This window comes from Salvelinus fontinalis, chromosome 38 (genome assembly GCF_029448725.1).
Source record: "Salvelinus fontinalis isolate EN_2023a chromosome 38, ASM2944872v1, whole genome shotgun sequence".
Classification (NCBI taxonomy): Eukaryota; Metazoa; Chordata; class Actinopteri; order Salmoniformes; family Salmonidae; genus Salvelinus; species Salvelinus fontinalis.
In genome coordinates, this window is record NC_074702.1 from 23,679,656 (window position 1) to 23,706,001 (window position 26,346).

General features: G+C 42.1%; 1 protein-coding gene across 3 annotated transcripts; it reads left to right on the forward strand.

Annotated features, from left to right (window-relative positions):
- On the forward strand, positions 1-26,311 carry LOC129837206 (ral guanine nucleotide dissociation stimulator-like 2). Of its 3 annotated transcripts, none has more exons than XM_055903182.1 (20): positions 1-258; positions 1,750-1,919; positions 15,543-15,590; positions 15,712-15,795; positions 16,062-16,225; positions 16,439-16,495; positions 16,742-16,935; positions 17,256-17,362; positions 17,834-18,049; positions 18,765-18,868; positions 19,622-19,706; positions 20,615-20,674; positions 20,997-21,083; positions 21,227-21,259; positions 21,562-21,683; positions 21,778-21,867; positions 22,979-23,072; positions 23,367-23,591; positions 23,810-23,924; positions 24,020-26,311. In XM_055903182.1, exons 2-20 carry the CDS (start codon positions 1,761-1,763, stop codon positions 24,190-24,192), a joined length of 2,217 nt encoding a protein of 738 aa, XP_055759157.1. In that variant the 5' UTR covers positions 1-258; positions 1,750-1,760; the 3' UTR covers positions 24,193-26,311. The 3 variants fall into 3 exon arrangements, with proteins under 3 accessions (XP_055759157.1, XP_055759158.1, XP_055759159.1); XM_055903184.1 differs by lacking the exon at positions 1-258 and adding an exon at positions 13,850-14,096 and having other exon boundaries at positions 1,838-1,919; XM_055903183.1 differs by lacking the exon at positions 15,543-15,590.
- The last annotated feature ends 35 nt before the right edge of the window (positions 26,312-26,346 follow it).

Here is a 26,346-nt window from a genome sequence, read left to right on the forward strand (position 1 = left end):
GTCAGAGCACAGAGAGAGAGCAGTGACGGAGTGTGCTGCACACGAATGCGCTCAGTGCTGCTATCAGCACTAGAAGCTTGACAGGCGACCAGAGGGGGACACAGATACTGATAGATACTCTCTTCCGACGTCGGTGCTGGAACGGATGAGCGCGACATTCGTCCACTAACCGGTTACCGTATATTCCATTGCGGCAGACACTACAGATATCCAATGCTGGCGGAATTTAGCTGACCATAGTTGGACACGCAACAATCAGTAAGTTCGTTCATATGATACAGCCAAGAATGACCCTTTGTATTTTCATCATCTCTTTAATTGCAGGGCCCTCATAACATTGGATATCACATGGCCTTCTATAAATAGGCCTAAATCTTATGTATTTGGTTACTAAAGAAACAAATGCTTTACACGCAAACTTTATCATCATATTCCGCTTAACACCTATAGTGTCTTGTTTCCTATGATTGAAGGTGAACACAATTTGGTTGAGAAGTCATTACAGCACCACCCATCGGTTGGTTGAATTGAAAGGGAACATGTGCAATTGGGGTGTGACCATCTGTAGCCTAGTTACAGTGTGGACTCACTCATGCAGACCAACATGTAATATTTGCCTTCCTCAAAAAGGCAGCAATGTCATGAATGGAAGTTATTCAGACCTTTGGATAACCGTTGGTTGATTCTGATGACAAACTAACAGTCATTATTTAGACACATTTTACAGATATGTTTTCCTAGTACCAATATATATTTTTTAATAACGCTAGGCCTAATTATATGCATGCCTTCAAGACTGACATACATTTAAAAGTTTAGTACCATGTTTCCAAAGATGATGTGATTGAGTTGATTGGTGTCCCATATAAGCCTATTGTATAACAGTGCATGTAGGGTAGAAAAGTGTGTTTCATTTCACAGACAAAGAGCTATTTATAACAGGTAGCCCAAAACAAATTGAATCAAATTGTATTTGTCACATGCGCCGAATACAACAGGTAGACCTTACAGTGAAATACTTACTTACAAGCCCTTAACCAACAATGCAGTTTTAAGAAAAATACAACAAAAAAAAGAAATAAAGTAACAAATAATTAAAGAGCAGCAGTAAAATAAAATAACAATAGCAAACCCTTAATTATACAGATAAAGATGAAACACAAAATGTTTGTTCCACCTATTTAAACACCTTTAGCATCATTACTGAAGTAATGACATTAACCATACAAGAACAGCAAGTCTTCTGACATATCCATATGCTGTACATTCCTACACAGTAGCCTACACCACACTTGCTTGGCAAAAAATGTCCTGACACAGTTTCATTAATGTGAATCAGCAATGCATCATCGCATGAATATCTGCTGTCTCTAAATATATATATATAGTGGTACATGTCAACATCCTCCTCCTGGCCTACAGTGTAACAGTGTTTTCTAGATTTCCATCATCATGGCAATCCACATCTCAGGGAGGGAGAAGGGAAAAGGAAGGAAGAGCTGGCATTCAAATTCAATGCTGGAGCAGGGCACAGTGAAATGTAAATCATCATGTAAACAAATCAACTGCTACCACCAAAGCTTTGGTACACAATTATTTTTATTGTAGGGTATATATACTATTGTGTTTATTTTTTTTATGCCTTTCCGGGTTGGTTAAAGTCCATAAACTATGACATTTTCTGAGTTGAAAATTGAAATTATAACCAATTAACCCCATATGTGCCTATTGTTTATTTTGTGTCTCTAGCTGTCGGCACCATGATCCCTCGTAGTATGCGAACAGGTGGGATGGACCTGCCAGGGGTGGAGTCAAGGGATGTACCCCTCATTGGCTACCGGCCTTTAGCGCCTGACGATGTTCCCCTCAGCAGCCAATCAGGGCAAGTGACTGACAGTACTGGACTGGACTCCTCTGAGGTTGGAAGTGATTTTATATTTGATTAACTTGATTAGGAACATGTATTGTAAGTAACTCATTCACAGCAATTCAAATGCAGTAGTAGTTTCATTGTGATGATAGAGACATCAAGGTGCAGTTGCACTTTAATACCTGTAAAGTTATCGGGGGCACTGTTTCTTGTTCTCTCATATAGCAAACTTTCTCCAGTGGTCTCATATTAAAAACATTTACCTGATATGGTGAATCCAATAAATGGCTGATGTGATACAGAAGCACATCTGTGTCATATAATTTAAAGATGTACTGTGCAGAAATCGCTCTGCCATTTCCTGGTTGCTAAAATTCTAATAGTTTGCCTATTTTCAGTTTATGTGACAAAACAAGCAAGTATAGTGTAGAGCAGGGTTTCCCAAACTCGGTCCTACCCCCCCCCCCCCCCCCTTGAGTAAACAGCAGATGTGGTTGGTCATTTTGATTTCAAAGATAGACACTAAAGAGGAGGTACTTTCCATCAAAACATGCCAGTGAATGATATGATGTTTGACCACCACACATTGAATAAAATGCTCATGTCTTGAGGATTCCAAGTAGACTACTGTAACATTTTTGCTAAGATGTTGCTTTCTTGAGCATTACTTTTATGAGCATATTACATGTATTTTCTAATATAATTCACTATTTATTTATATCCAGTTGAATTCCCCTGAAACAAAAAGGGTTGTGTTGGTTGTTTTGAAAGTGTGCAAACCTGGACAGGTTGACGGCACGCGGGTTTTTCTCACCATGTTTAACCTTTGTTTATGTTCCACTGGCCGAGACAGAGGCTGTAAAGCTTTTATCAGACTAGTTGTGGCAGTCCATTTCTGGGTTATTCTACTCTACTCACACAGCAGCCTTGTTGTTCTGTCACTGATGTCTGGGTTTTACTCTTTTTCAACCCTAAAGTACACAGATAATTGTTTCCATTGTGAGATATTATACTACTTCATTTATGACACTTAGGCCTATGTAATTTCATCACTTTGATTTGACAAATCATTATATTCACCCAATAATTGCAGAACGTATCAGGTCAATTTAAGATGAAAGCGTGATTGCCATTTAGTTGATTGTCTCTTAATTACATATCAATTAACTCCATCATTTCCCATTGACTAACTCTCATACACTTGCTACTTGGCTTTAGTGCATAGTGCACATGATGCTCGTCTCATTGGCTTTGACTTCACTTAGCATGCAGTCTCAAGAAACTCCCCGGGGCTATAAAAAGAAGTCACACTGACTCAGACACCAGCTGCAGTGGTAACTTCCCTCTTGTTCTGTTTGTGCCACATGACATGGCCACTTGTACCAAGTGTCTCGTGTTAAATAATCTATGGGTGGCCAGCAGCCGGTGGGTCTATGTGTTGTGTGTTGTACACCTGCCACATCCCCATCTCCACTCAGATATCATAGGCCGGGTTTCAGAGGACATTCTATTAAGTGGAATTGAATCAAGCCCCTTGCTCACTCTTTAATGAGGGAAACTTAGATGCATGTGAATGGATTTAGACAATGGGGTCAGGCCTCACAATGACAATCCATCCCCCTGCAGAGAATGAAACTTTTCCACACAGGGAAGCATGTTCTTTAGGTCAGGTTTCATAGATATGAGCTACATTTGTTTTGCAGGTATAGCTTGGTGGAATCATTTCACTAGTATTTCCGCTTATCTTAAAATGGGGCCTATAGTTTGTCACATAGTTCTGTGGTGACCCATATAGTCTACTGAATATTCATTCTGAACAAGAAACAAAGTGTCTTGCCGATATGACCCTGATAGTTAAAACAACCTTATGAACCAAAGCTTTAAAAGAGATTTCAGATAAGACTTTGATATAAGGAAGTAGAGCAGCTCTAGCATACCACCAGGGCTCACTTTAAAGAGTAGAGAGGGTACCATGGGATGCACAGATGAAAGCGTGAGAAGAAGAGCGGGGAAAGATGGGAAGGAATGGGTGGGTAGCCCGAGAGGGAGAGCAAAGGAGCTGCAAAAAAAAAACAATAGGCATCTTTAAATAAAACTTCAGAGGATATATTTACGAGCCCCAATTGTATTGCTGTGTAAAGTAGTCAGCAATATTTGTGTCAGCGGTGGGATTACGTTTTCACATGAAAATAGCCTCCCATTTGCTCACGTACCCATTTGTTCATACTGTATAACAACCATAGATACTTATTTAAAGGGACAAATCCCAAAATGTCTGATGTTGACAAACAAGTGACGGAAGTAGAACTTGACACTGTGTAAAGACAGGGGATGAAGATGGTGAAGCTCTTTCCCCCCCTGCACCATTGCCTATTGTAGTGGTCAGAGGAGGCCGGGTTGTGAGGGAAAGAGAAAGAGAAACAATAGCAACTCGTCACGACAGCACATCCTGCTTCCTGTGTTTGTCTCCGCTCATTATGTACTTCCTCTATGGAGAGAAAATATGGAAATATAGAGACAAGGAGCATGTTGAATCATGAAAGAGGTTCCACATAAAGAGTATAAACATTGAGTTAAAACTAGCAGCGATGGAAAAAGTGGGCAAACGAAAGAAAACATTGGACAAAATCTGTAAACATGAGCAGACAAAATGGGAGATTTGAATGATGCGGTATCTGAGGAGAGTCAAGCAAATTTCCTTATCAAGATGTTTCACATGGAATGAACCACAGCCACTTACTTCCATAATTATTATCATCTGCTCCCTGAGCCAGCTTTTCCTTACAGCGGAGCAGCCAAGTGCTTGTATTGATTGTTGGGGAAAATGCACTCGAACAGATTCAAAGATGTTGCGCATTTGGTTGAACATTAACACTGTAGGGGTTGTTACATGCCACAATATTAGACATCCTCATTGATGCCTCTGTTCCATCGCCACTCACAGACTGAGATGTGATTATTGTGGTTGGTTGGTTGAGGTTGATGTGGATGGTCCCAAGTAAGTGGTTATACTGTAGCTAACTGTACCAGGAAGAATTGTGGGTAAACTTAACCTTAGACCTACTGCTTGAGACAAAAACACAATACCATGGAAAAGGAGGCCTACAGAAGACCTATGTTGTTTGTTTTTTTACAGTATTTTTATTGGAATTTCACAATTTTCACCCATATTAAAGAGATACAACAACAGAGACAAGGCAAAAAAAACAACAAAGAAAAACAGCACCCGCCTACACATACCTGCGCATACATATATATATACACATATACATATACATACATATACATACACATACATACGCACACCATCTCCCTCCCCCCGCTTCTCCCACACTATCCCCATCATTGTGTCTATCAATACACACATTTTAAACAAACTTACAAACAGAAATTAAACAAAAAAGCTCGGTTTAAACTAAGAAGTTAGGTTCCACACATGGAACATACATTGTAATTCTGAATACATAGATCACCACCATTCTAAGAGAATCCTTGCAGCATAATAGCTGATAGCTCAGGTTCTAGGTAATTTAGATAGGGTTCCCACACTTTGTAGAACTGATCTGTTTTAGAATGCAATGTACATGTCAGATATTCCAGAGGCACCCATTCAAAAAGTATCTTATGCCAATCTTTAATAGAAGGAACCGTATCACTAATCTACCGTAAAAGGATGTTTTTCCTTGCAGCAAAGGTAAGGATGTTGTAAAGCCTCCTCTTACTCACAGAAGTAACATGCCTACTAGGGAGACCTAACAATAACGAAACTGGGTCCAATTCTAGATCAACCCCTAGGATCTTTTCAATTTCTTGCAGAACACCAGACCAGTATCGTTGTATTTTGGTACATGTCCATAAACAATGTGTTAGGGTGCCTGTATCAGTTTTGCATTTAAGACACTGAGGGGAAGAGGAAGAGGGGCTAAAGGCATGTCTGCGATTTGGGGATATATGCAATCTGTGTATTATTCTTAATTGGATTGCTTTAGTACGATTACATATAGATATTGTTTTTGCATATCTCCAAATGTCCTCCCACATCTTTTCGTCAATAGTCACAGACAATTCTTTCTCCCACACTTGTTTCACCCTCTGTGTGTTGACAGCAGGAAAGGACCTTAAAGCATCATAAAACAGACTTACAGACATTTTCCTTTGTGGAAAAAAAGGCATTCTCTCAATGACAAACATATCAGGGTTACCAATTAAGGTGGTGCTCTTCACAATATAATGTCTTACTTGTAGGAAGCGGAAAAAGTCCTGCTTTGGGAGTCGATATTTCTCCACCATCTGCTCAAATGACAATAGAATCTTATCAGCAAATAAGTCATTTAGTCTGCGTATGCCCTTATTAAGCCAAAAGTTAAAGCCAGCATCCAGCAATCCTGGACCAAAATCTGGGTTGTTAAGAATTGGGGTAAGAGCAGAGGTTAGTTTGGACCTTCCCAGGAAGCGCTGAACTGACCTCCAAACCTTGAGTGTGCTAAGTGTAATAGGATTATTGCAGTGATCTTCTACAGACTTGAAACTTCTGAAAAATAAAAGATCCTGTAAGGAGTATTTTGAAAGAGAGGTCTCAATGTCTAACCAAATAGAGGAGTCATCGTTTGTGATCCAATCAGAAATATAACATAGGTGGGCACACCACTGATAGAACCTGATATTGGGCAGATCCAAGCCCCCCATAGAACTTGGCAGCTGCAATATTGCCATCTTAAGCCTTGGCTTGCGTTTACTCCATATGAAGGAACTTAGCCATCCGTTTACATCCTTTATTATCTTATTGGAGAGTAATACTGGGATCATTTGGATTGGGTAAAGTAGTCTAGGTAAAATGTTCATTTTCAAGAGGGATATTCTACCCAACCAAGAAATCGGGAGAAAGTTCCAGCGCTCCAGATCCTGTCTTAACAAGGGAACAAAATTGGCTTTGTACATTTGCTGAAATTTAGGAGTTACAAATATACCCAGATACGTAAAGCCTGAGGGAGACCATTTTAAAGGGAAGGGGGGAGAAGTATTAGGTACAGAGTGAAGGCTACCAAGTGGCATAGCCTCTGATTTAGTTAAGTTAATCTTGTAGCCTGAGAATTCGCTGAATAATTGAATAATATTAATAAGAGATGTAATTGAGGTCTCGGGATTAGAGATGAATATCAGGACATCATCAGCATACAAGCTTATTTTATGGTGAACATCACCAATGAGCAGCCCCTGTATAGCAGGCGTTACCCTGATGGCCTCGGCCAGCGGTTCCATAGCGAGTGCAAATAGGAGGGGAGACAAAGGGCAGCCCTGTCTGGTACCCCTGTATATAGAGAAGCTATTTGACCTTAGCCCATTAGTAAGGACAGCAGCCTGAGGATCATCATATAAAACTTTCACCCATTTTATAAAGTTGTCCCCTAGACCAAATGTATTTAGAGCAAAGAGTAGGTAAGACCACTCCACACGATCAAATGCTTTCTCAGCATCTAGGGAGAGCACAAGACCATCCCTAGCACTTTGTTGGTAGGCTTGAATTACATTAAGAAGCCGCCTGACATTGTTGCACGACTTACGGCCCTTAATGAAGCCAGTTTGGTCTCCTTTCACAATTAGTGGCAGTGAGCCCTCTAATCTTGTGGCTAGAATTTTAGAAAGTAATTTTCTATCCACATTCAGAAGGGAAATTGGTCTGTACGAGGAACAAGACTCTGGACATTTTCCCTTTTTGAGAATAAGTGATATGTTGGCTTCCCTCAGCGTTTGAGGGAGCTGGTCATTTGAAAATGAGTGGTTAAACATATCACGCAATGGCTCAAGGAACAGGCCATGAAACTCTTTATAGAATTCACTACCAAACCCGTCTGGTCCTGGGGCCTTACCGTTTTGCAGATTCTTAATTGCGAACATTACCTCTTCCTCGGTAATAGGGGCATTAAGGAGAGACCTTTGTTCTTCGGAGATAGTAGGGAGCTCAATCTTAGAAAATAAATTCTCCATTAATTTGGGTGCGTCATTTGGCAGTTCTGAGGCATAAAGATTTCCATAAAATTTCTTAAATGAGTCGTTTGTCAATTTATTTTCATATAAATGATTGCCATCCGAATTAGTAATAGTAGCAATTGACTGTGAGTCAGCTCTCTTTTTAGCTAGGTACGCCAAGTACTTTCCTGGCTTATCGCCATGTTCATATAGTTTTTGCCTGACAAATCCCATTTTCTTTTCAGCGTCCTGTGTTAGGAGAGAGTCCAACGTTGATCTGAGAACGGATATTTCCTTTAATAGGGCAGGAGTGGGAGTTTTAATGTAGTCCTTCTCTTTTGTTCCTAATTCAACCTCTAGCCTTTTTTGCTTTTCACGCTTTTTCCGCCTCTTAGTGGCTGTGTATGACATAATCAGACCCCTGGCGTACGCTTTACAGGTTTCCCAAAGGAGCGAGGGATTATCTGTTGATTGAGAGTTAATAGCGAAAAATGCTTTAAACTCTGTAATAAAATATGATGTGAACGTATGGTCTTTAAGGATGGTTGTATTCAACCTCCAATGTCTTGACAGATTGAATGCACCGTTGAGTTTTATGTCCAGGATCACCTCCGCATGATCAGATATGACTATGCTTTCTATCCTAGTGGATAAAACAGACTGCAAAGACGTCCTGGGCATAAAAAAGTAATCTATTCTAGTCTGACATCCATGAGGTGCAGAGAAAAAAGTGAACTCTCTGTTGGAGGGGTGAAAAGTTCTCCAAACATCAGCATACCCCAGATCATCACAAATAGCTTTAAGTGACTTAGCTCGAGGAGAGAGTGAAGCTATACCGCTGGGCAACTTATCAATAAGGGGGTTCAACAAACAATTAAAATCTCCTCCAACCACTGCAGTGTCTGAGTTTAATTCTGAAAAGTCTAGAAATACCTTAGTAAGGAAATCAGGAGGGTGGGCAGGGGGGAAGTAAATATTCATTATGGAGATGTTCTGCCCTTGTAAAGTACCATTAATTATAACAAAGCGACCAAGTTTATCTTTCACACAATTCAAGACCTTAAGTGGTAAGTTATTTTTCACAAGAATTGCTACACCTCTACTTCTGGATGTAAATGATGAGAAAAACACTTGACCAAACCCCCCTTGTTGTAATTTCAGATGCTCCTTATCATCCAAATAAGTTTCTTGCAACAGGGCAATATCAATATTTTCTTTCTTCAAAAAAGACAGTACCTTCTTCCTTTTAATGGGATTATGGCTCCCTCTAATGTTCCATGTACATACACGCAGTGTGTTACCTGCCATTGCACTTTGACCGTTTCATATTCAGACTGAATCCCACTGTAAAAATGGGGTGGTACCTTTTTCCATGTGCTGAACTCTCTTCTATCTCACCGAGCATAACCAAACGATATGAACCCTGAACTCTAACTATACTAAACCCAAAAATGAAACATGTAAAGATCCAAAAGGGGGTTTTCCCACTAGCTAACACGCAACTAGCTAACATGCAGGGGATTTCAACTTTCCAATGTAGACTCTTAAGTCTGCATTGCCACTCAATAGCCTCGTCCTTTATACATATGGAAATGAAAATCAATATATGAAGATTGAGGCTCTTCCACCTAAAACCAAGCCCGGGCACCAATATAGATTCACCCATGTCTCAGCCTGAGCTATAGCGGCAGTTACTTTAGCAAGAAAAATAATAAAAATACGAATATTACTGAACCGGAGCATGTGAGAACTCACACCACTGTTTCCTGATCAGATTCAAATAAGATAATAAAGTTATCCAATGCTGCGGCGGCGCAGCTTAAAGTTATTTACCCGAGAGAGTCAATAAACGCAGCAGCCTCCGCAGGTGTGGAGAGTTTCTTAGGCGATCCGTTGACAATAATCTTCAATGTGGCCGGGTACAACAGAGCGTAGTCCATCTTCATTCTCCTGAGTCGAGCCTTCGCCTCATCAAACCCTTTGCGTCTTTGTACAACCGCTGTGGAATAATCATTGAAGAATGAGACCTTTGGACCTTTACGTTGACTACCGTCAGAGCCGATGTTTCTAGCCGCATCCATAACGCGCTGTTGCCGGTGAAGTTGTGGAACTTTATAACCACTGGCCGTGGGCGCTGGGTGGGCGCTGGTTGGGACCGGGTATCGGTGCTTGAGAGCGATGGGCTCTGTCCAGCTTCACACGACCAGCCTTAGTGTCCATTTGTAAGTAGTCAGGGATCCATTCCTCAAAAAAATTTACTGAACGTGTCCCTTCAGAATTTTCCGGGAGTCCCACAACCCGAATATTGCATCTGCGTCCTCGATTATCCAAGTCGTCAATGTGCTCCGCCATTTCGCGCACCTGTTTCTCAAGTGCTTTCATCTTAGCGTCCATAGATGTAGTTGAAGCTTCCACTGTAGCAATTCTTCCTTCCGCCTCTTCGACACGTTTGACCACCCTCTGTAACTCAGCTGAATGGCCTGCTATTGCTTCCAAGACCGTTCTTATCTTAACATCGATCACTTTAGTAATGTTGTCCGTCATCTTTTGAATCACCAGGTCCATTGTGCCTGGATCCGTAACGGTGTTAGCTTCGCTAACGTAAGCTAGCTCCTCCTGCACATCTACAGGGATGGTGGTTTTGGTCGAGTTCTTAGTAGCTCTGCTGGGCATGTTGTCGGAGATTTTTGAGAAATAACCGTCAAGACTCATTGCAGGATAACTTATTTAGCCAATTCTACCACTTTTTCAAGCTAGAAGATTAATGAAAGAATATAAATTTACGAATGCCACGGGAGCTCGCTGGAACACAGTGTTCTCTCTACGGCGCCATTTTGTCCCCCCAGAAGACCTATGTTAAAAATGTAAACAAGTTCTATTTAACCTCACTTTTACAACTGCAGTCCCTTAGAAACAACGACTGTGCTGTTAGCCTAGTTCATAACACCCTGATTAGTTGAATGTACAGTGCTACTTTAGGCCTACAGTACAAAGGCTTCTCTGTTTTTCGTGACCTGTGTAGGCTAGCATTAATGACAACACACAAATAATAATCTCCAAAAGTCCTGTGTTCTATGTTCTTTCTGTGTACATTGAGCTGAATAAACCAAGGCTAGAAATCCTCTTCAACTGGTTTGCAGTCCATATATTTACACAACCTTCCTTCTGTCTGTTGCATAGTCATATGTGTGCAGACAGTGCGTTTATAGGTGCCGGTAAACAGAGCTACAAAGGCTAACAAAGGCTAGTAGTCTATGCTAGCTAGAGTCAAATCTTATTTGTCACATGCACCGAATACCAATGGTGTAAAGTACTTCAGTAGAAATACTTTAAAGTACTACTTATGTAGTTTTTTTGGGGTATCTGTATTTTACTTTACTATTTATATTTTTGATTACTTTTACTTTTACTTCACTACATTCATTAAGAAAATATTGTACTTTTTACTCCATATATTTTCCTTGACACCCAAAAGTACTCGTTACATTTTGAATGCTTAGCAGGACAGGAAAATAGTTCAATTCACGCACTTATCAACCGAACATCCCTGGTCATCCCTACAGCCTCTGATCTGGCAGAGTCACCAAACACACATACTTTGTTTGTAAATGATGTCTGAATGTTGGAGTGTGCCCGTGGCTTTCCGTAAATAAAAGAAACAAGAAAATGCTGCCATCTGGTTTGGAATTATTAATTATTTTACTTTTGATACTTAAGTATATTTTAAACCAAATACTTTTAGACTTTTACTCAAGTAAAATTTTACTGGGTGACTTTTACTTTTGTCATTTTCTATTAAGGTATCTTTACTTTTACTCAAGAATGACAGTTGGGTACTTTTTCCACCACTGTCGAATACAACAGGTATAGGTAGACCTTACCATGAAATGCTTACTTACAAGCCCTTAACCAACAATGCAGTTCAAGAAATAGAGTTAAGAAAATATCTACTAAATAAACTAAAGTAAAAAATTCATAAAAAGTAACACAATAAAATAATAATAACGAGGCTATATACAGGGGGTGCCGGTACCGAGTCAATGAGCGGGGGTACAGGTTAGTCGAGGTAATTTGTACATGTAGGTAGAGGTAAAGTGACTATGCATAGATAATAAACAGTGAGTAGCAGCAGTGTAAAAACAAAGGTGGGGGTGTCAATGTAAATTGTCTGGGTGGCCATTTGATTAATTGTTCAGCAGTCTTATGGCTTGGGGGTAGAAGCTGTTAAGGAGTCTTTTGGACCTAGACTTGGTGCTCCGGTACCGCTTGCCATGCGGTAGCAGAGAGAACAGTCTATGACTAGGGAGACTGGAGTCTTTGACCATTTTTTTGGACCTTCCTCTGACACCGCCTAGTATATAGGTCCTGGATGGCAGGAAGCTTGGCCCCAGTGATGCACTCGGCTGTACGCACTACCCTCTGTAGCGCCTAACAGTCAGATGCCGAGCAGTTGCCATACCAGGCAGTGATGCAATCGGTCAGTATGCTCTCGATGGTGCAGCTGTATAACTTTTTGAGGATCTGGGAATCCATGCCAAAACTTTTTAGTCTCGTGAGGGGGAAAAGGTGTTGTTGTGCCCTCTTCACAACTGTTTTGGTGTGTTTTGACCATGATAGTTTGTTGGTGTGGACACCAAGGAACTTGAAACTCTCGACCCGCTCCACTACAGCCCCGTGGATGTTAATGGGGGCCTGTTCAGCCCTCCTTTTCCTGTAGTCCACGATCAGCTCCTTTGTCTTGCACACATTGAGGGAGATGTGGTTGTCCTGGCACCACACTACCAGGTCTCTGACCTCCTCCCTGGTTAACATGCTAACATTTGCTTATGCTAACAGCCAGACCTAGCTTCTACTAGTGCTAACAGGCTGTAACCTGAACCAGTCTATCATTGTGAGGCTGTGAAAGTCTCCACCTGTGTGTCAACATGTGCTTGCCCGCTAGTGTCGTTAGCCCGTTGAGTAAACAGGGCGTGTTTTCTGCTTTAGTAGTTGACCTGGAACGTTTCTGAACTGTCATTAGCATATGTCACATATTAACAGGTCAGAGCAGCCTACCGATCACAGCACCTGTACACAGCCCATCTGTAAATAGCCCACCCAACTATCTCATCCCCATATTGTTCTTTTTTTTGCTCTTTTGCACCCCAGTATCTCTACTTGCACATCATCATCTGCACATGTATCACTCCAGTGTTAATGCTAAATTGTAATTATTTCGCCACTATGGCCAATTTATTGCCTTACCTCCCTAATCTTACTACATTTGCACACACGGTATATAGATTTTTCTATTGTGTTATTGACTGTACGTCTGTTTATCCCATGTGTAACTCTGTGTTGTTGTTTGTGTCGCACTGCTTTGCTTTATCTTGGCCAGGTCGCAGTTGTAAATGAGAACTTGTTCTCAACTGGCCTACCTGGTTAAATAAAGGTGAAATAAATAACATTTTTAAAAAGTGTTAGAGGATGTAATGATCCTCAGAGCAGGTTTGTTGAAATGTTGATGATGGAGGATGAGTTTAGTCAATTAGGTCTGCCTCTAAATGTACTCTATTCATTGTAGGAAGAGAGGTAGTCAAACAGGTTTAGTTACACACGTAGGTCATTCACACAGGGAAAGAGAGTGGGAGAGAAGGAAGGAGGGGTTGAAAGAGATAAGGTATTGTAAAGAGAGAAGGATTGAAAGAGAGAAGGTATTGTTCAGCCAATCGCTGCAGGCCTTCTCATTGTGTGTAGGCTATGTGAGTCCCCTGTGTGTTCAACAGTTGATTCTAATATTATATCATCCCTCTCCTGTGTGTGTATGTATTATATCTGTCTGTCTGTCTGTCTGTCTGTCTGTCTGTCTGTCTGTCTGTCTGTCTGTCTGTCTGTCTGTCTGTCTGTCTGTCTGTCTGTCTGTCTGTCTGTCTGTCTGTGTGTGCCTGGGTGCGTGAGTGTGTGAGTGAGTGTGTGTATACGTTTGTATACGTCTATCTCTGTGTGTGTTATGGGTGTGTCCATGTGACGCAGGCACACAGAGGGGTTGGCCCTACCTAATGACGGCTCCAGGTGTGTTTGTGTGTTAAGTTCGAGAGCCAGATCAACTGAAAGACAAAGACAAACAATCCCTCGGTCATCGAAAAACGACGGTGAAGGAGGAAATAGTAAACTAAAAAGGCAGATGAAAGAAAGTGGACAAGATGGTGTTTGTGGCTTTCTTGTGAAGTTCTCAAAGAAGCTAAAGGCTTGTAGCCTGTCTGGACTTGTCGAGACAAAGGTAACTTGTGTTTTTTTGGGTCAATGTCAATCAGATACAGATAGGGGGGAAAGAGAAAGCGCAACAGACAGATATGAGATCAACAACAGAAACATGCTGCAGTAGGTAGAGCAACATGTTCTGAACCTATGTCATGGTAATAGAGGGACTATGGATTTTTATTTTATTTTGAATTAACCTTTATTTAACTAGGCAAGCCAGTTAAGAACCAACTCTTATCTACAATGACGGCCTACTCCGGCCAAACCCTAACCCAGACGACGCTGGGCCAATTTTCCACCGCCCTATGGGATTCCCAATCACGTCCGGTTGTGATACAGCCTAGAATCTAACCAGGGTCTGTAGTGACGCCTCTAGCACTGAGATGCAGTGCCTTAGACCGCTGCGCCACTCGGGAGCCCAAAAATAAGATACTTGCACTTTGAATGAAAATGATGCATAACTGAGCATGGGCCTTTGGTACTCCAGTTCATTTGAATGAGGAAGTGGTTACTGAAGGTGATTATAGAAGGCACCTCCACATGTAAAAAAAGGAAATTGATAGACACGTTATAGGATACAGCAGTTGTTGCATAACTGTGATGTCTGGTCAGTGTTCTATATGACCTGCTTTGAGCTTAATGCATTTGCACTTATATGTTGACCTCGATATTACTCATCATCCTATTGTGGTTGGATCTCAACTGAAGGGGGAAGTTACTGCAAAAGGAGGCAGTGCAATGCCCTAAATAGCTTTTAAACGTGTTGACGTTGTTATGGTTTACATGTTGAAGGATTCACATATGACCAGTCGGACTTCTGTTTGTGAAACTGGTATGGATTGTTGATGTCAGACTAGTGATGCATGCCTTTTTCAGCATGGAAAATCACATGTTCATGGGTGTAAATGTCAGGGGAAGTGTAAACTGATATATCCATTAATATATTACCCCCCAGGTACATTAGGATGTTTTGCTATTTTACTCATAGTCGGCCTATGTCATGGAATGGTTCGGTGAATCTGTGAGCAGGTCATTTCAGTACAGTATCACAGCTGTTTTGCAAGTATTCAGATGGCAAGTGTATTTCATGTAATGTTATCATTTCTGTTGAAATGATGCATTGTTTGTGTTCCAAAACATATGAAAGATGTTGTGATCCATCGGTTTAGTTGCATTTACAATTTACTGTGTATCGTTTTGTTTTAAGACGTACTTCACTTACGACCTTATCAGATTCTGGTAATATTTCACCCATGTTTGTTTGTTTTCTCTTTTCAACCCATTCAGATAATTTCTGTTAAACTGCTTTGCCCTCTGAAACTCCTCAATACTCCTGTTTATTATTGTACAATTCTAATAACATAATATGCTTCATGGGTAATCGGGGCTTTATGCTAAAACCTAAGGTTCTGGTTCTGGTCATGTGACAGTACTTATATTTATTGGATGTTATTGTATTCCACAGGGGGAGACTTCCCCCATGAAGACAACTTGGTACTGTCCTCTGGACTTGGTAGGTCAATGCAACTTGAGATATGCATGAATAACTAGATTTTGGTGACAGTGGGAGGTTTGTGCGAGAGTATAAGTTATGCACGTGTTTTACTGAATCATACTCTTTCTCTCTTCCTCAGTCTACTGTATTGGAGGAGGAAGAGGACGGAGTGATATACAATGTAGTGGTGAAGCAACAGCATGGCGCCCCCACCAGTGCAACAGTGAGAATACATACCATAATACACTGCACAGAAATTACAGTTTAATTACACCTTACATCCTTACATGTTATCTTTGTCTGAATTGTAAAATTGTTATAAATCTCTCTATTTCTTGCTCTATGTCCCCCCTCTCTCGCTTTCTCTCTCTCTCTCTCTCTCTCTCTCTCCCTCTCTCTCTCTCTCTCTCTCTCTCTCTGTCTCTCCCTCCCTCCCTCCCTCCCTCCCTCCCTCCCTCCCTCCCTCCCTCCCTCCCTCCCTCCCTCCAGTCCAGCTCTCGTTCGCAGTGTGTGAAGGCGGGAACAGAGGAGAAGCTGGTTCAGCACCTCCTCCACTCCTTCGCCATGGGAGACTCCTCCTTCATCACCATCTTCCTCTCCACCTATCGCTCCTTTACCTCCACCAGGAGAGTGCTGGATATCCTCATCGACAGGTAGGGAAGACAGAGGAAACAATGCATTGCACACCGGTTATATATAGTGTTACAAAACGTTTTTGAAGTGCTGTAGAAAGACCAAGGGAAGGAAAGGAGATGTTGTGATGCCTCTGCTTTGCCCTGAAGAAACCATCTCTTATTCAGCTTTTTTTTCTCTCAAAGGAACTTTTGTCTATCTATTTTTTTCTATTTTCTTCCCTCTTTCTCCAGATTGCAACATCCACCAGGAGAAAGTACAAAGAGTCAGATTAGGCAACCCTTCAACAGGTGAGTCTAATACTATATCACCCCTGTCCTGTGTGTGTGTGTGTGTGTGTGTGTGTGTGTGTGTGTGTGTGTGTGTGTGTGTGTGTGTGTGTGTGTGTGTGTGTGTGTGTGTGTGTGTGTGTGTGTGTGTGTGTGTGTGTGTGTGTGTGTGTGTGTGTGTGTTTGTGCGTGCGTGCGTGCGTGCGTGTGTGCACAAACTTCATGCATTTGTATAGATTTTCTCCCGTTCCTCTCTCCCTCTCCCAGATCGGTGTGTATGGTGTTCAGTATGTGGTTGTTGGAGTATCCTGAGGACTTCCGCTCTCTGGGAGAGCCTGGTCTTCTGCTGCGCCTGGCCCCCCTGCTGCCCTCCGACCCCTCTGGGACAGAGATCCGGGGTCGCCTCCTCAGACTGGCAGAGGAGCTCAGTGAACAGGCCCTACTGCCTGACTCTAGTTCAGGTCAGTATACACTCTGGGTTTATGACAGTCATGGCACTGCCAAGCTGAGGTTATATGAGGATTTTGTGGGTGGCATAACCGTAGATATCTATATGGGCAGAACTCTCCCAAATTGTTTCCAGTAGTTTTCTGTGATGATCTTTAGTGTTCTATTCCCATTGTCTGCTGTCTACCATCCAAATATGGTGGAACCTGCTTCTGTAACAACCACCCTAATGTGCCTTTCCACTGCCAACCCGACTGAATAAGCCTTTCATTTGTATCAGTTAATATAGACCTACATTCATTGGGATTAGTATTGAATCATCTCTGTCGTTTAGATAGGACCACCCCCAGCCCTCCTGCTGACCCCACTAAGTTTGATCCCACCAAAATCCTGGGCTTCCCCGCTGGGCTGATCGCTGAGCAGCTCACCAAGATAGAAACGGTGGGTTTAACCTCTGACCCCTACAGTATCATTACTCCTCCTAACCTTGTATAGATAATGGGAACATGCACTTTACTACAGTCTTAATTGTGTTCCTCTTTTTCTATTGTTACGTCTCTCTGACCCTTTCTTACTCATACTGGACATGTTTGCCACTTGCAATCTCTCTGGCTATGCCTTGCTCTCTCTGTCTGACTATCCCTCTCGGTTTCTCTCTCGGTGTCTCTCTCTCTCTGTCTCTCTTGGTGTCTCTGTGTCTCTCTTTCTCTGTCTCTCTCTCTCTGTCTCTCTTGGTGTCTCTCTGTGTCTCTCTTTCTCTGTCTCTCTCTCTCAATCTTTACTCACTCTACCTCTTATTCCCTCACTCACTCGCTCACTCTCTCTCTCTCTCTCAATCACTCACTCACTCACTCACTCACTCACTCACTCACTCACTCACTCCGTACCTCTTCCCCCACTCTCTCCTAACAGGAACTGTTTGTGCGTCTGGTCCCGTACCACTGCCTGGGCTCCCTGTGGTCTCAGAGGGACAAGAAAGGCCGCGAGGGTGTATGTTGGTCCGTCCGGGCCACTGTACGCCAGTTCAACCGGCTGGCCAGTGCCGTGATGGCTTCGTGCCTGTGGCCCACGCAGCTCCGCAGCCAGCAGAGAGCCTGCCTTCTGGAGAAATGGATCAGCGTGGCAGAGGTCAGCTGGTCATCATTACAATAGAATAACTTTATTGTCCACACACACCCGTAGAGTTTGGAAGCAGCATTCCTCTGGAGGAATTTCAAGGTTAAATACCTCACTCAAGGACACAACAGCAATGGGTTTGGGATTTTGAGTTAAAGTAGAGAGTGGGGAGCAGAATACTAAGCTGTCTTTCTCAAAACATTAACAAGACTACACTGTACTTGACTTTCCGCATAATACTTTCCTCTCTCTATAAAGGTGCTCACAGTAGATGTAGTACTGCCACCCTGTAACTTAGGAGAACATTAGCAGCTCGCAGCAGGGCTGTTCCTGCTGACTCCACACACACAATCACATACACTTTCTTGCTTACTTGCTGACACCCCCCCCCCCCCCCCCACACACACACCGTCCGCAGGTTGTTATGGACACATGAGTAAGCTGAGTCACTGCCAGACCTCTCTCTCCTTCACGACTAGAAGCCTAGCTAGCTCCTGTGTGTGTGGAGGAACTTGTTTGGAAACACACACAATCTCACACACACTCTCAGCCTAGATATCACAATTTGTTGCCAAGACACTCACGTCACCTCATCAACAGGTTTTTGGGGGAGAAGTCACTTTAGGAATGTACATAATTGACCATGTCAGACAGTGAGTGCCAAACAACACCATTGATTTGGCTGCAGGTATTCTCAGACAATGCTGTCCTGTGTGTGTTTCAACAGGAATGCAGAGCCAGGAAAAACTTTTCGTCTCTCTACGCCATCGTGTCTGCCCTGCAGAGTAACCCTGTACACAGACTAAGGAGGACGTGGCTAGAAACTGACAGGTTGGTGGAGGAAGCATTTCGATTGGTATAACAGAAAAACATACTTTTTTTTTTTTTTTTAAATGTCCTTGTATGTTTATTGGATAGAGAGTGATACACTCTTAGAAAAAAGGGTTCCAAAAGGGTTCTGCGGCTGTCCCCATAGGAGAACCCTTTTTGGTTCCTGGTAGAACCCGTTCTACATGGAACCCAAAAGGGTTCTACCTGGAACCAAAAGGGGTTCTTCTATGCGGAAAGCTGAAGAACCCTTTTTGGTTCTAGGTAAAGGAGAGCGTGTTGAAATGGGCGGCCTGATTTGAACTCATGCTACAGCGGTACATATGCACTGGAGGCAGCAGCCTAGACCACTTGACCACCCTAGGCCACAGCAAAACGTACTTGTATTGCAGATATTTTAAAAGTATTGTCATTTCCATAACATTGTCATTCTCGTAACACTATCATTGTCTTCTTTTTTCTTTTCTTTTTTACAACACAGCCATTTCAAAAACTCAGGAATTGAATCACATGGTCATTGATATAACACCATCCTTTCCCACAGTCAAACATATTCAACGTTCCAAAACACTACAGCAGTTGATCATCTCATCTTGTTATAATTTCCCCAATCGTAGCTAAACTAATCATGGCTCGCTGATTCGCTTGGATGTGGATTATAGTAAGGCCCAGTAGACAGCAGAGAAATGTCCAGGCCCCTAATACCCTTTTTGGGTGCATGGCTCATTGTTGTTGTCATGTGACTCTGTCTGACAGGGAAGCAGTGAGGAGATACGAGGAGCTGTCCAACATTTTCTCTGAGAAGAACAACTACTCCCAGAGCAGGGAGCTGCTGAAAGAGGTGAGTCACAGTGATTGAGAGTTACTGCACACACGTACGCACACACACACACACACGCACGTACTGTATGTACACACACACACACACACACACACACACACACACACACACACACACACACACACACACACACACACACAGACACACACACACACACACACACACACACACACACAGAAACACAGACACACACAGTGCACTGACAGACATCCCATAATACAAGCAATAGGAGCTAAGTACAGGTCTCATGTGAAGTGTCGTCACAGATCACACCAAACGTGTTTTACTCATCTCAAATTCATATATATATATATATATATATATATACGTTCAATATATTCGTGCGGTTGCACTACACAGATCCAGATGAAGCACTTCTCCAGGGCTAAAAATGACTTTGAATCATGAATCATGCCTTATAACCCAGAGGAAGGCTTCATCTGGGGGTGTACAGCCTCTCAATGTCAACGTCCTGTCAATCTAAATTCACCCGTTTCTAAACATGTATTGCGTTTAGGATGCATTGTGAGTTTCTGACGGGGGGGTCTGGAAATCGCTAGGATTAGCAGCATTTTCATTCACTGTTTATACGTTGTGCATGCATCAATACCTTACATTAGCTGCAATTTCACCAAGGCATCCACACAGGAATTCTTCTAAACATTTGACGGAGCTTTCATTTGAAAGCTTCACTCCAGGCTTTGATGTTGGAAAGATATCACACTGATATCACAAAGCTGTGCTTTGATAATTTACCAAGCAAGCTGCTTCCTTACCCTCTCAGTTTGTCTGGAATTGAGGGCCTACTACCCAGTTACTACACAGGGTTTTAGAACACATAGCCATGGTTCTAAATTCTAGATTGTGTTCCAGATTGTCATGCTTAGATGTTTGTCTGTGTTTTTCAGGAGGGCACTTCGAAGTTCGCCAACCTGGACGGCAAGATGAACAACAGGAGACAGATAGGGGTAAGTGCTCCTATAAGCGAGTTTGAAGTCACTCACAAAGCTCATTATCATTTTGCTTTGAAGGAAGAAGCATGGAATATACTGTACGAAGGGCATCAAATAACCCTTTGCTGATGTAACGTAATGCAATGCTGGTTTTTCTTCAATAGATCGTTGATGTTTAAGTAAGGACAACTTGATATACAGTACATTCACCGGTCTTAACCCAAGGTTCTCCACTGAGCATGCATTGAGTAGGCTTAATCTGTGTCTGGGAAGCCTGAAGCCCCATGCCTCTGTTTTTGTTTTTCATTATTCTCCACCCCTCCCCTCTCTCACACAGTCCACAGCCCAGGGCACAGTACCCTACCTGGGGATCTTCCTCACAGACCTCACCATGCTGGACACGGCCATCAAAGACAGACTAGAGGTGAGTCCCTTCATGTACAGTCATTTATCCCTCATAAAGTGTCCATCAACAGGAAGCTGGTCATAAGCTCTGGTGGTGAAGTTGTAGTTGGTTTACCAAAACGTGAATTGACAGTGACATAATATCCTGTTCCTCCATTTCAGAACGGCTACGTCAACTTTGACAAGAGGAGACGAGTAAGTGATGCCGTCAGGGCCTTTGTACTGCTGCTGTTTAAATTCCTCATCACCCATTGTCCACATGTTGAGTTATTCCAGGATCCAGACCAATTCATTAGCCTCTGGCTCAACACAGCAGATGGTCTTCATAAATTGCTTTTCTGTTATGCCTCTCATTAAACGTGTGGCAGTGTATTGAACTCTGAAGCAGTGCATCCATGCACATATTAATGTTTAACTGCGAGCATTTCAACTGATAATGTCTCATTGGTACTGGAGAGTCATTTGATGTTCATAATTATTTGTTTTTCTCTTTGCAGGAGTTTGAGGTTTTAGCTCAGATCCGACTACTGCAGTCCTCCTGTAAAAACTGTGTTTTCATCACTGATGAGGAATTCCTACAGTGGTACCAAAGTGTACCCTCGTTAAATGAAGAAGAAAGGTAAGCCGTGATTATCTTTTGGTTTTATACATGTTATTTCAAACGGAACACTACAACTATGATGATCGCTAATCACATTACATGATGTCTGCAGTTACAGACTGTCCAATGAAATCGAGGTGCCGTGCGAACCAAGCTCTGGTCGTACCCTGAACCCTACAGTGATCATCACACGGTGCCCAAAGTAATGAGGCCTATTATTACACTCTACACACAACATGCCGGTAGTATTCACTGCAGATACCTTTTACTATGTATAGTGAAATACACTGGTTATATGGGCTCAGTACTATTGTAAAAGAATGGCCAGTCAGCATTTTCTGTGAACTATACTACACTACACTACATGACCCAAAAGTATGTGGATACCTGCACGTCAAACATCTCAGTCCAAAATCACAGGCATTAATATGGAGTTGGTCTCGCCTTTGCTGCTATAATGTCCTCCACTCTTCTGGGAAGGCTTTCCACTAGATGTTGAAACATTGCTGCAGGGACTTGCTTCCATTCAGCCACAAGAGCATTAGTAAGGTCGGGCACTGATGTTGGTCGATTAGGCCTGGCTCGCAGTTGGCGTTCTAATTCATCCCAAAGGTGTTGAATGGGGTTGAGGTCAGGGCTCTGTGTAGGCCAGTCAAGTTCTTCCACACCGATCTCGACAAACCATTTCTGTATGGACCTCGCTTTTTTTCAGCACTAGGCAGTCCCGTTCTGTGACCTTGTGTGGCCTACCTCTTCGTGGCTGAGCCGTTGTTGCTCCTAGATGTTTCCACTTCACAATAACAGTACTTATAGCTGTAGCAGGACAGAAATTTGGCGACCTGACTTGTTGTAAAGGTGACATCCTATGACGGTGCCACATTGAAAGTCACTAAGCTCTTCAGTAAGGCCCTTCTACTGCCAATGTTTGTCTATGGAGATTTCATGGCAGTGTGCTCGATTTCATACACCTGTCAGCAACGGGTGTGGCTGAAATAGCCGAAACCACTAATTTGAAGGGGTGTCCACATATTTGACTGTCAAATTTGTAGTAACGTGGCCATAAGTAATCAGTTGTGGAAAATTGACTTGGGAGGGTCTGGTGGTAAGTTCTCCGTACTTTTTTCCATTAAAAATATCCTCACACAGTGCAAGAGCTGGTAAATTAACATACAACATTGGAAAGAGCTGAAAGCCAAACTTAGACATTTACTATGTATTTCTCAGGGGTTGAGTAAGATGTTTTGTAGGTTGTTGTCATGCAGATTACGGTGCATGATGAACATACATGATATGATTCTCTCACCTCTTTACAGCCTGAATTCCTCCAGGACCAGCCTTGTTGCTGACAGTGACAGTCTTTTTGACTTCCCCTCCCCCGTCTGTCACTTTCTTTCCAAATTCACCAAGGTAATTACAAAATAAGACCTAATATTTACAGTTATTTTACGTACATTCCCAAAAATATATTTGCATTGCCAGCTAGAATTGCAGAGCATGTAATTACTATTCAGGTACAAATACTCGTAGTTATTGCAAAGTAAGTATTGCTGTTTACACTTTTAAAAGAGGAAAATCTTTGATCTTTTAATTCTCTTCTGTGTCTTTTTATTTGCTTTGGCCTTCACGGAAGAGCCACTTTTTATCTTGTCATATCAGTAAGTGTTTTTTTTTAAATTATTTTCTTCACTATTATTATTTCAGCATATGAAATCCCCCTCAGTTTCCTGTCTGGATGTTGACTCCTCCCATCCCGCCAATGACCCCATCCCGTCTGCATTGACACCATCCACTCCCGTCAAATCACATCGTCGATCAGTCTCCTGTGGCAACAATCCCACCAATAACAACAAAGTGTCTGGGCCTGATATGCGGATCGTCAGGATACGGATGGATTTACAAGATGGGAATATGTACAGAAGCATACTGGTACTGAGCCGAGAGAATGACATATTTTGAGATATTTGCCTTTTTTGGTATCAAATTATACACTGCACTGCACCCTGCACTCATGACTATTTACTTTAATCCACAAATATATGTTAATGATAGTTATCCAAAATATTTCCTCAGGTTGTACACAGGATATTACAACTAGGAGTCAAGCTGTCTGGTATCATTGTCGTTCTTCTTCTCTGTTTCCTCAGGTGACAAACAATGACAAGACGCCCACTGTGATCAGTTCTGCCTTAGAAAAACACAGCCAGGACACCAAACAGGCATCCAGATATGAGCTCATCCAACTATTGCCCGAGGGAAAGGGTAAAGACATTTCTCAACCCAACCATGCGAAGTCACTTTAACAGTTCTCTGTTCATATTGATTGTAGTGATGACTTTTCTTGTTCTGCCCTGTAGAGTTGGTCATCCCTGCCACAGGAAACGTCTTCTATGCCATGACTTCCTCTAGTGTGGACTTCCTGCTGCGCAGACAAGGAGGCAACACTCCTTTTCGCTCACAACCAATCAGCACAGAAACCAGTGCCACATTTCCTCGAATCAAAGCAAAGGGCCGGAGACTGTTTTTTTGACAATAACTCTTTCCCAAATAGGCTACATCTGAGACATAATGTAGCTAGTTCTTCTCAAGGACAGGTCGCAATAAGAATGCAGGCAGATATCTCAGTGAGATGTGGCCTTGTCTTTCCTAATCTTTTTCCTAAGTGGAAACACATTCTGACCGAGCTTGTTCAAGCAAAATGTATCTCGAAACCTGTCTGAGCTTGTTTGATGAACGTGTTCTTACCTGGGACATTTCAATAAATATGCTGCCCGTTTGTGTACACTAATGGAAGGCCATTAGTGTAGAAGGGTGCATGTGTCTCTCGTTGGCAATGCATACTACTGCAAATATACACCGAGAACAAGACCAATGCAAATCTTTAACTGATGGTGAATGGTGCTGTTCCTTAAGTCTCTCTGACCATTGGCATCTTATTTGCTATTTAACCAAATGGAATAGCCTTGTAACCAAGAGCAACTGAGGAATCCAAATCATCTTGAGTATTTGAGGAATGTGCCTCAGGTTCCATCATAGAGATGAGTTGATAGTAGAGAACTTCATTAAATCAAAGTATTTGGGCGATATGACCTCCTTGAATTGACCATGACCACAACAAAGTTTAACATTTCTCCATGGAGAGTAGATACAAGCAGCATGACGCATATATAAGTATGCAAGGCGTTTCAAGAATATGAATGGTGGGGAGAGCACTTGGCTGACATTATGACATAATGCATCTGAATAAGTGACAGACAGAGTCACTGAAACCTCTCATTATAGCAAAGCACGGGGTTCATCAAAATGTTTTAACTATGTACTTTGTGTATGCATATGTTTTTTTATGTGTTGATGATGTCAGGATTGTGTTTACATTAACAAGGAGCAATCAACAAGTGTCAGAAATACATGTTATTCATTTTGAAGTAACAGGAAATGTATGAAATTGCCCCAAATTGCAACCATTTCAAATGGGCCAAGACGTTACAAAGATAAACATGATAATTTCACTTGGGTTTTGTGCATACATATTGAATGATAGCTCCGGTAGTATCTTATGTAAAATACAACACATTTACATATACAGCCTTGCCACTCCCATATAGAAGTCATATTTTGAGTACTAACCATTAGGCATAACAACATCAACCCACAAACTCTTAACCTAAACAATTCATGTGAAGACACTAATGACAGTCCAGACTATGTTGTGCGTATTTTAAAGATGTCTACCATTGCACCTTAATGCTAAACTTTTCAATACAGCATAAACTAATCTTTATCAATGGTCTCTGAATGGGTTTAGTTGGTAGTTGGAATGGAAGTCTGCCTGAAGTGTAATTCAACCAGGGCTCCCAAAGTCAGTCCTCAAAGACCCATGCCAGGTTAGTGAGGTATTCTCACCAATCACTGAATGATGTTTAATTTATATTTTCTCTGACGTTTGAGAGATCTGACAGCTATTAAGGTTTCATTATGCAATGGCTTTAGTCCAGGAACTGAATGTAGAGGGTTTTGCAGAAGGCTCTGCTTCTATCCCATGAGGATGAGACCAGTAGGAAGGAAAACCTGTATGCATAAGGGCGCATGGGGAGCAGATTGTAGAAGGCCCTAACTGATGAACTCTGGCCATACTACCCAGTGCTGTTGAAGTCTCTACTAAGGCTGAAGCATAGACACGGTTGTTCCAGGGAGAGGGGAGAGGATTCTGGGTAATGTAATTTGATGAAGAGTTAACTCCAGGCTAAGCTACTGATTGTTTAGTGCCTTTCTCTCATTGGTGCTTGAGCCACTTAAAGTGTCCCAAATGGCACCCTATTCCCTATATAGAGTGTTACTTTTCACCAGAGCCCCTTGGGCCCTGGTCAAAAGTAGTGCGCTTAATAGGGTGCCATTTGACATGAAGCTTCTGTGATGTATGCATTGGAATGTACAGTACATATGATGTACATTCACAGTGCTGTAGAAGCTGGCATGTTTATGCACTACATATGCCCTGTTGTTTTTGTGTGATCCATTTCCTTTTTCTATGCATTTTGATGTGACGGTAATATGAGCAATTTCTATGCAACTCCCCGGATGTGTGCTGTAATTCTGCTGTGTCTATTCTTACCAAATAAATGTACAAAGATGTACATATAAAATATTCAGACTGTGGTTTAGTGTCTAGCTTGTTGGTGGATGA

Excerpts from the sequence above, each read along its gene's own strand:
- LOC129837206 (XM_055903182.1), top strand. The coding sequence starts at position 1,761 with ATGATCCCTCGTAGTATGCGAACAGGTGGGATGGACCTGCCAGGGGTG. Across the intron at positions 17,363-17,833 it reads AGCTCACCAAGATAGAAACG|GAACTGTTTGTGCGTCTGGT; the intron begins GTGGGTTTAACC and ends CTCTCCTAACAG. Across the intron at positions 23,073-23,366 it reads TTCTTTCCAAATTCACCAAG|CATATGAAATCCCCCTCAGT; the intron begins GTAATTACAAAA and ends TTATTATTTCAG.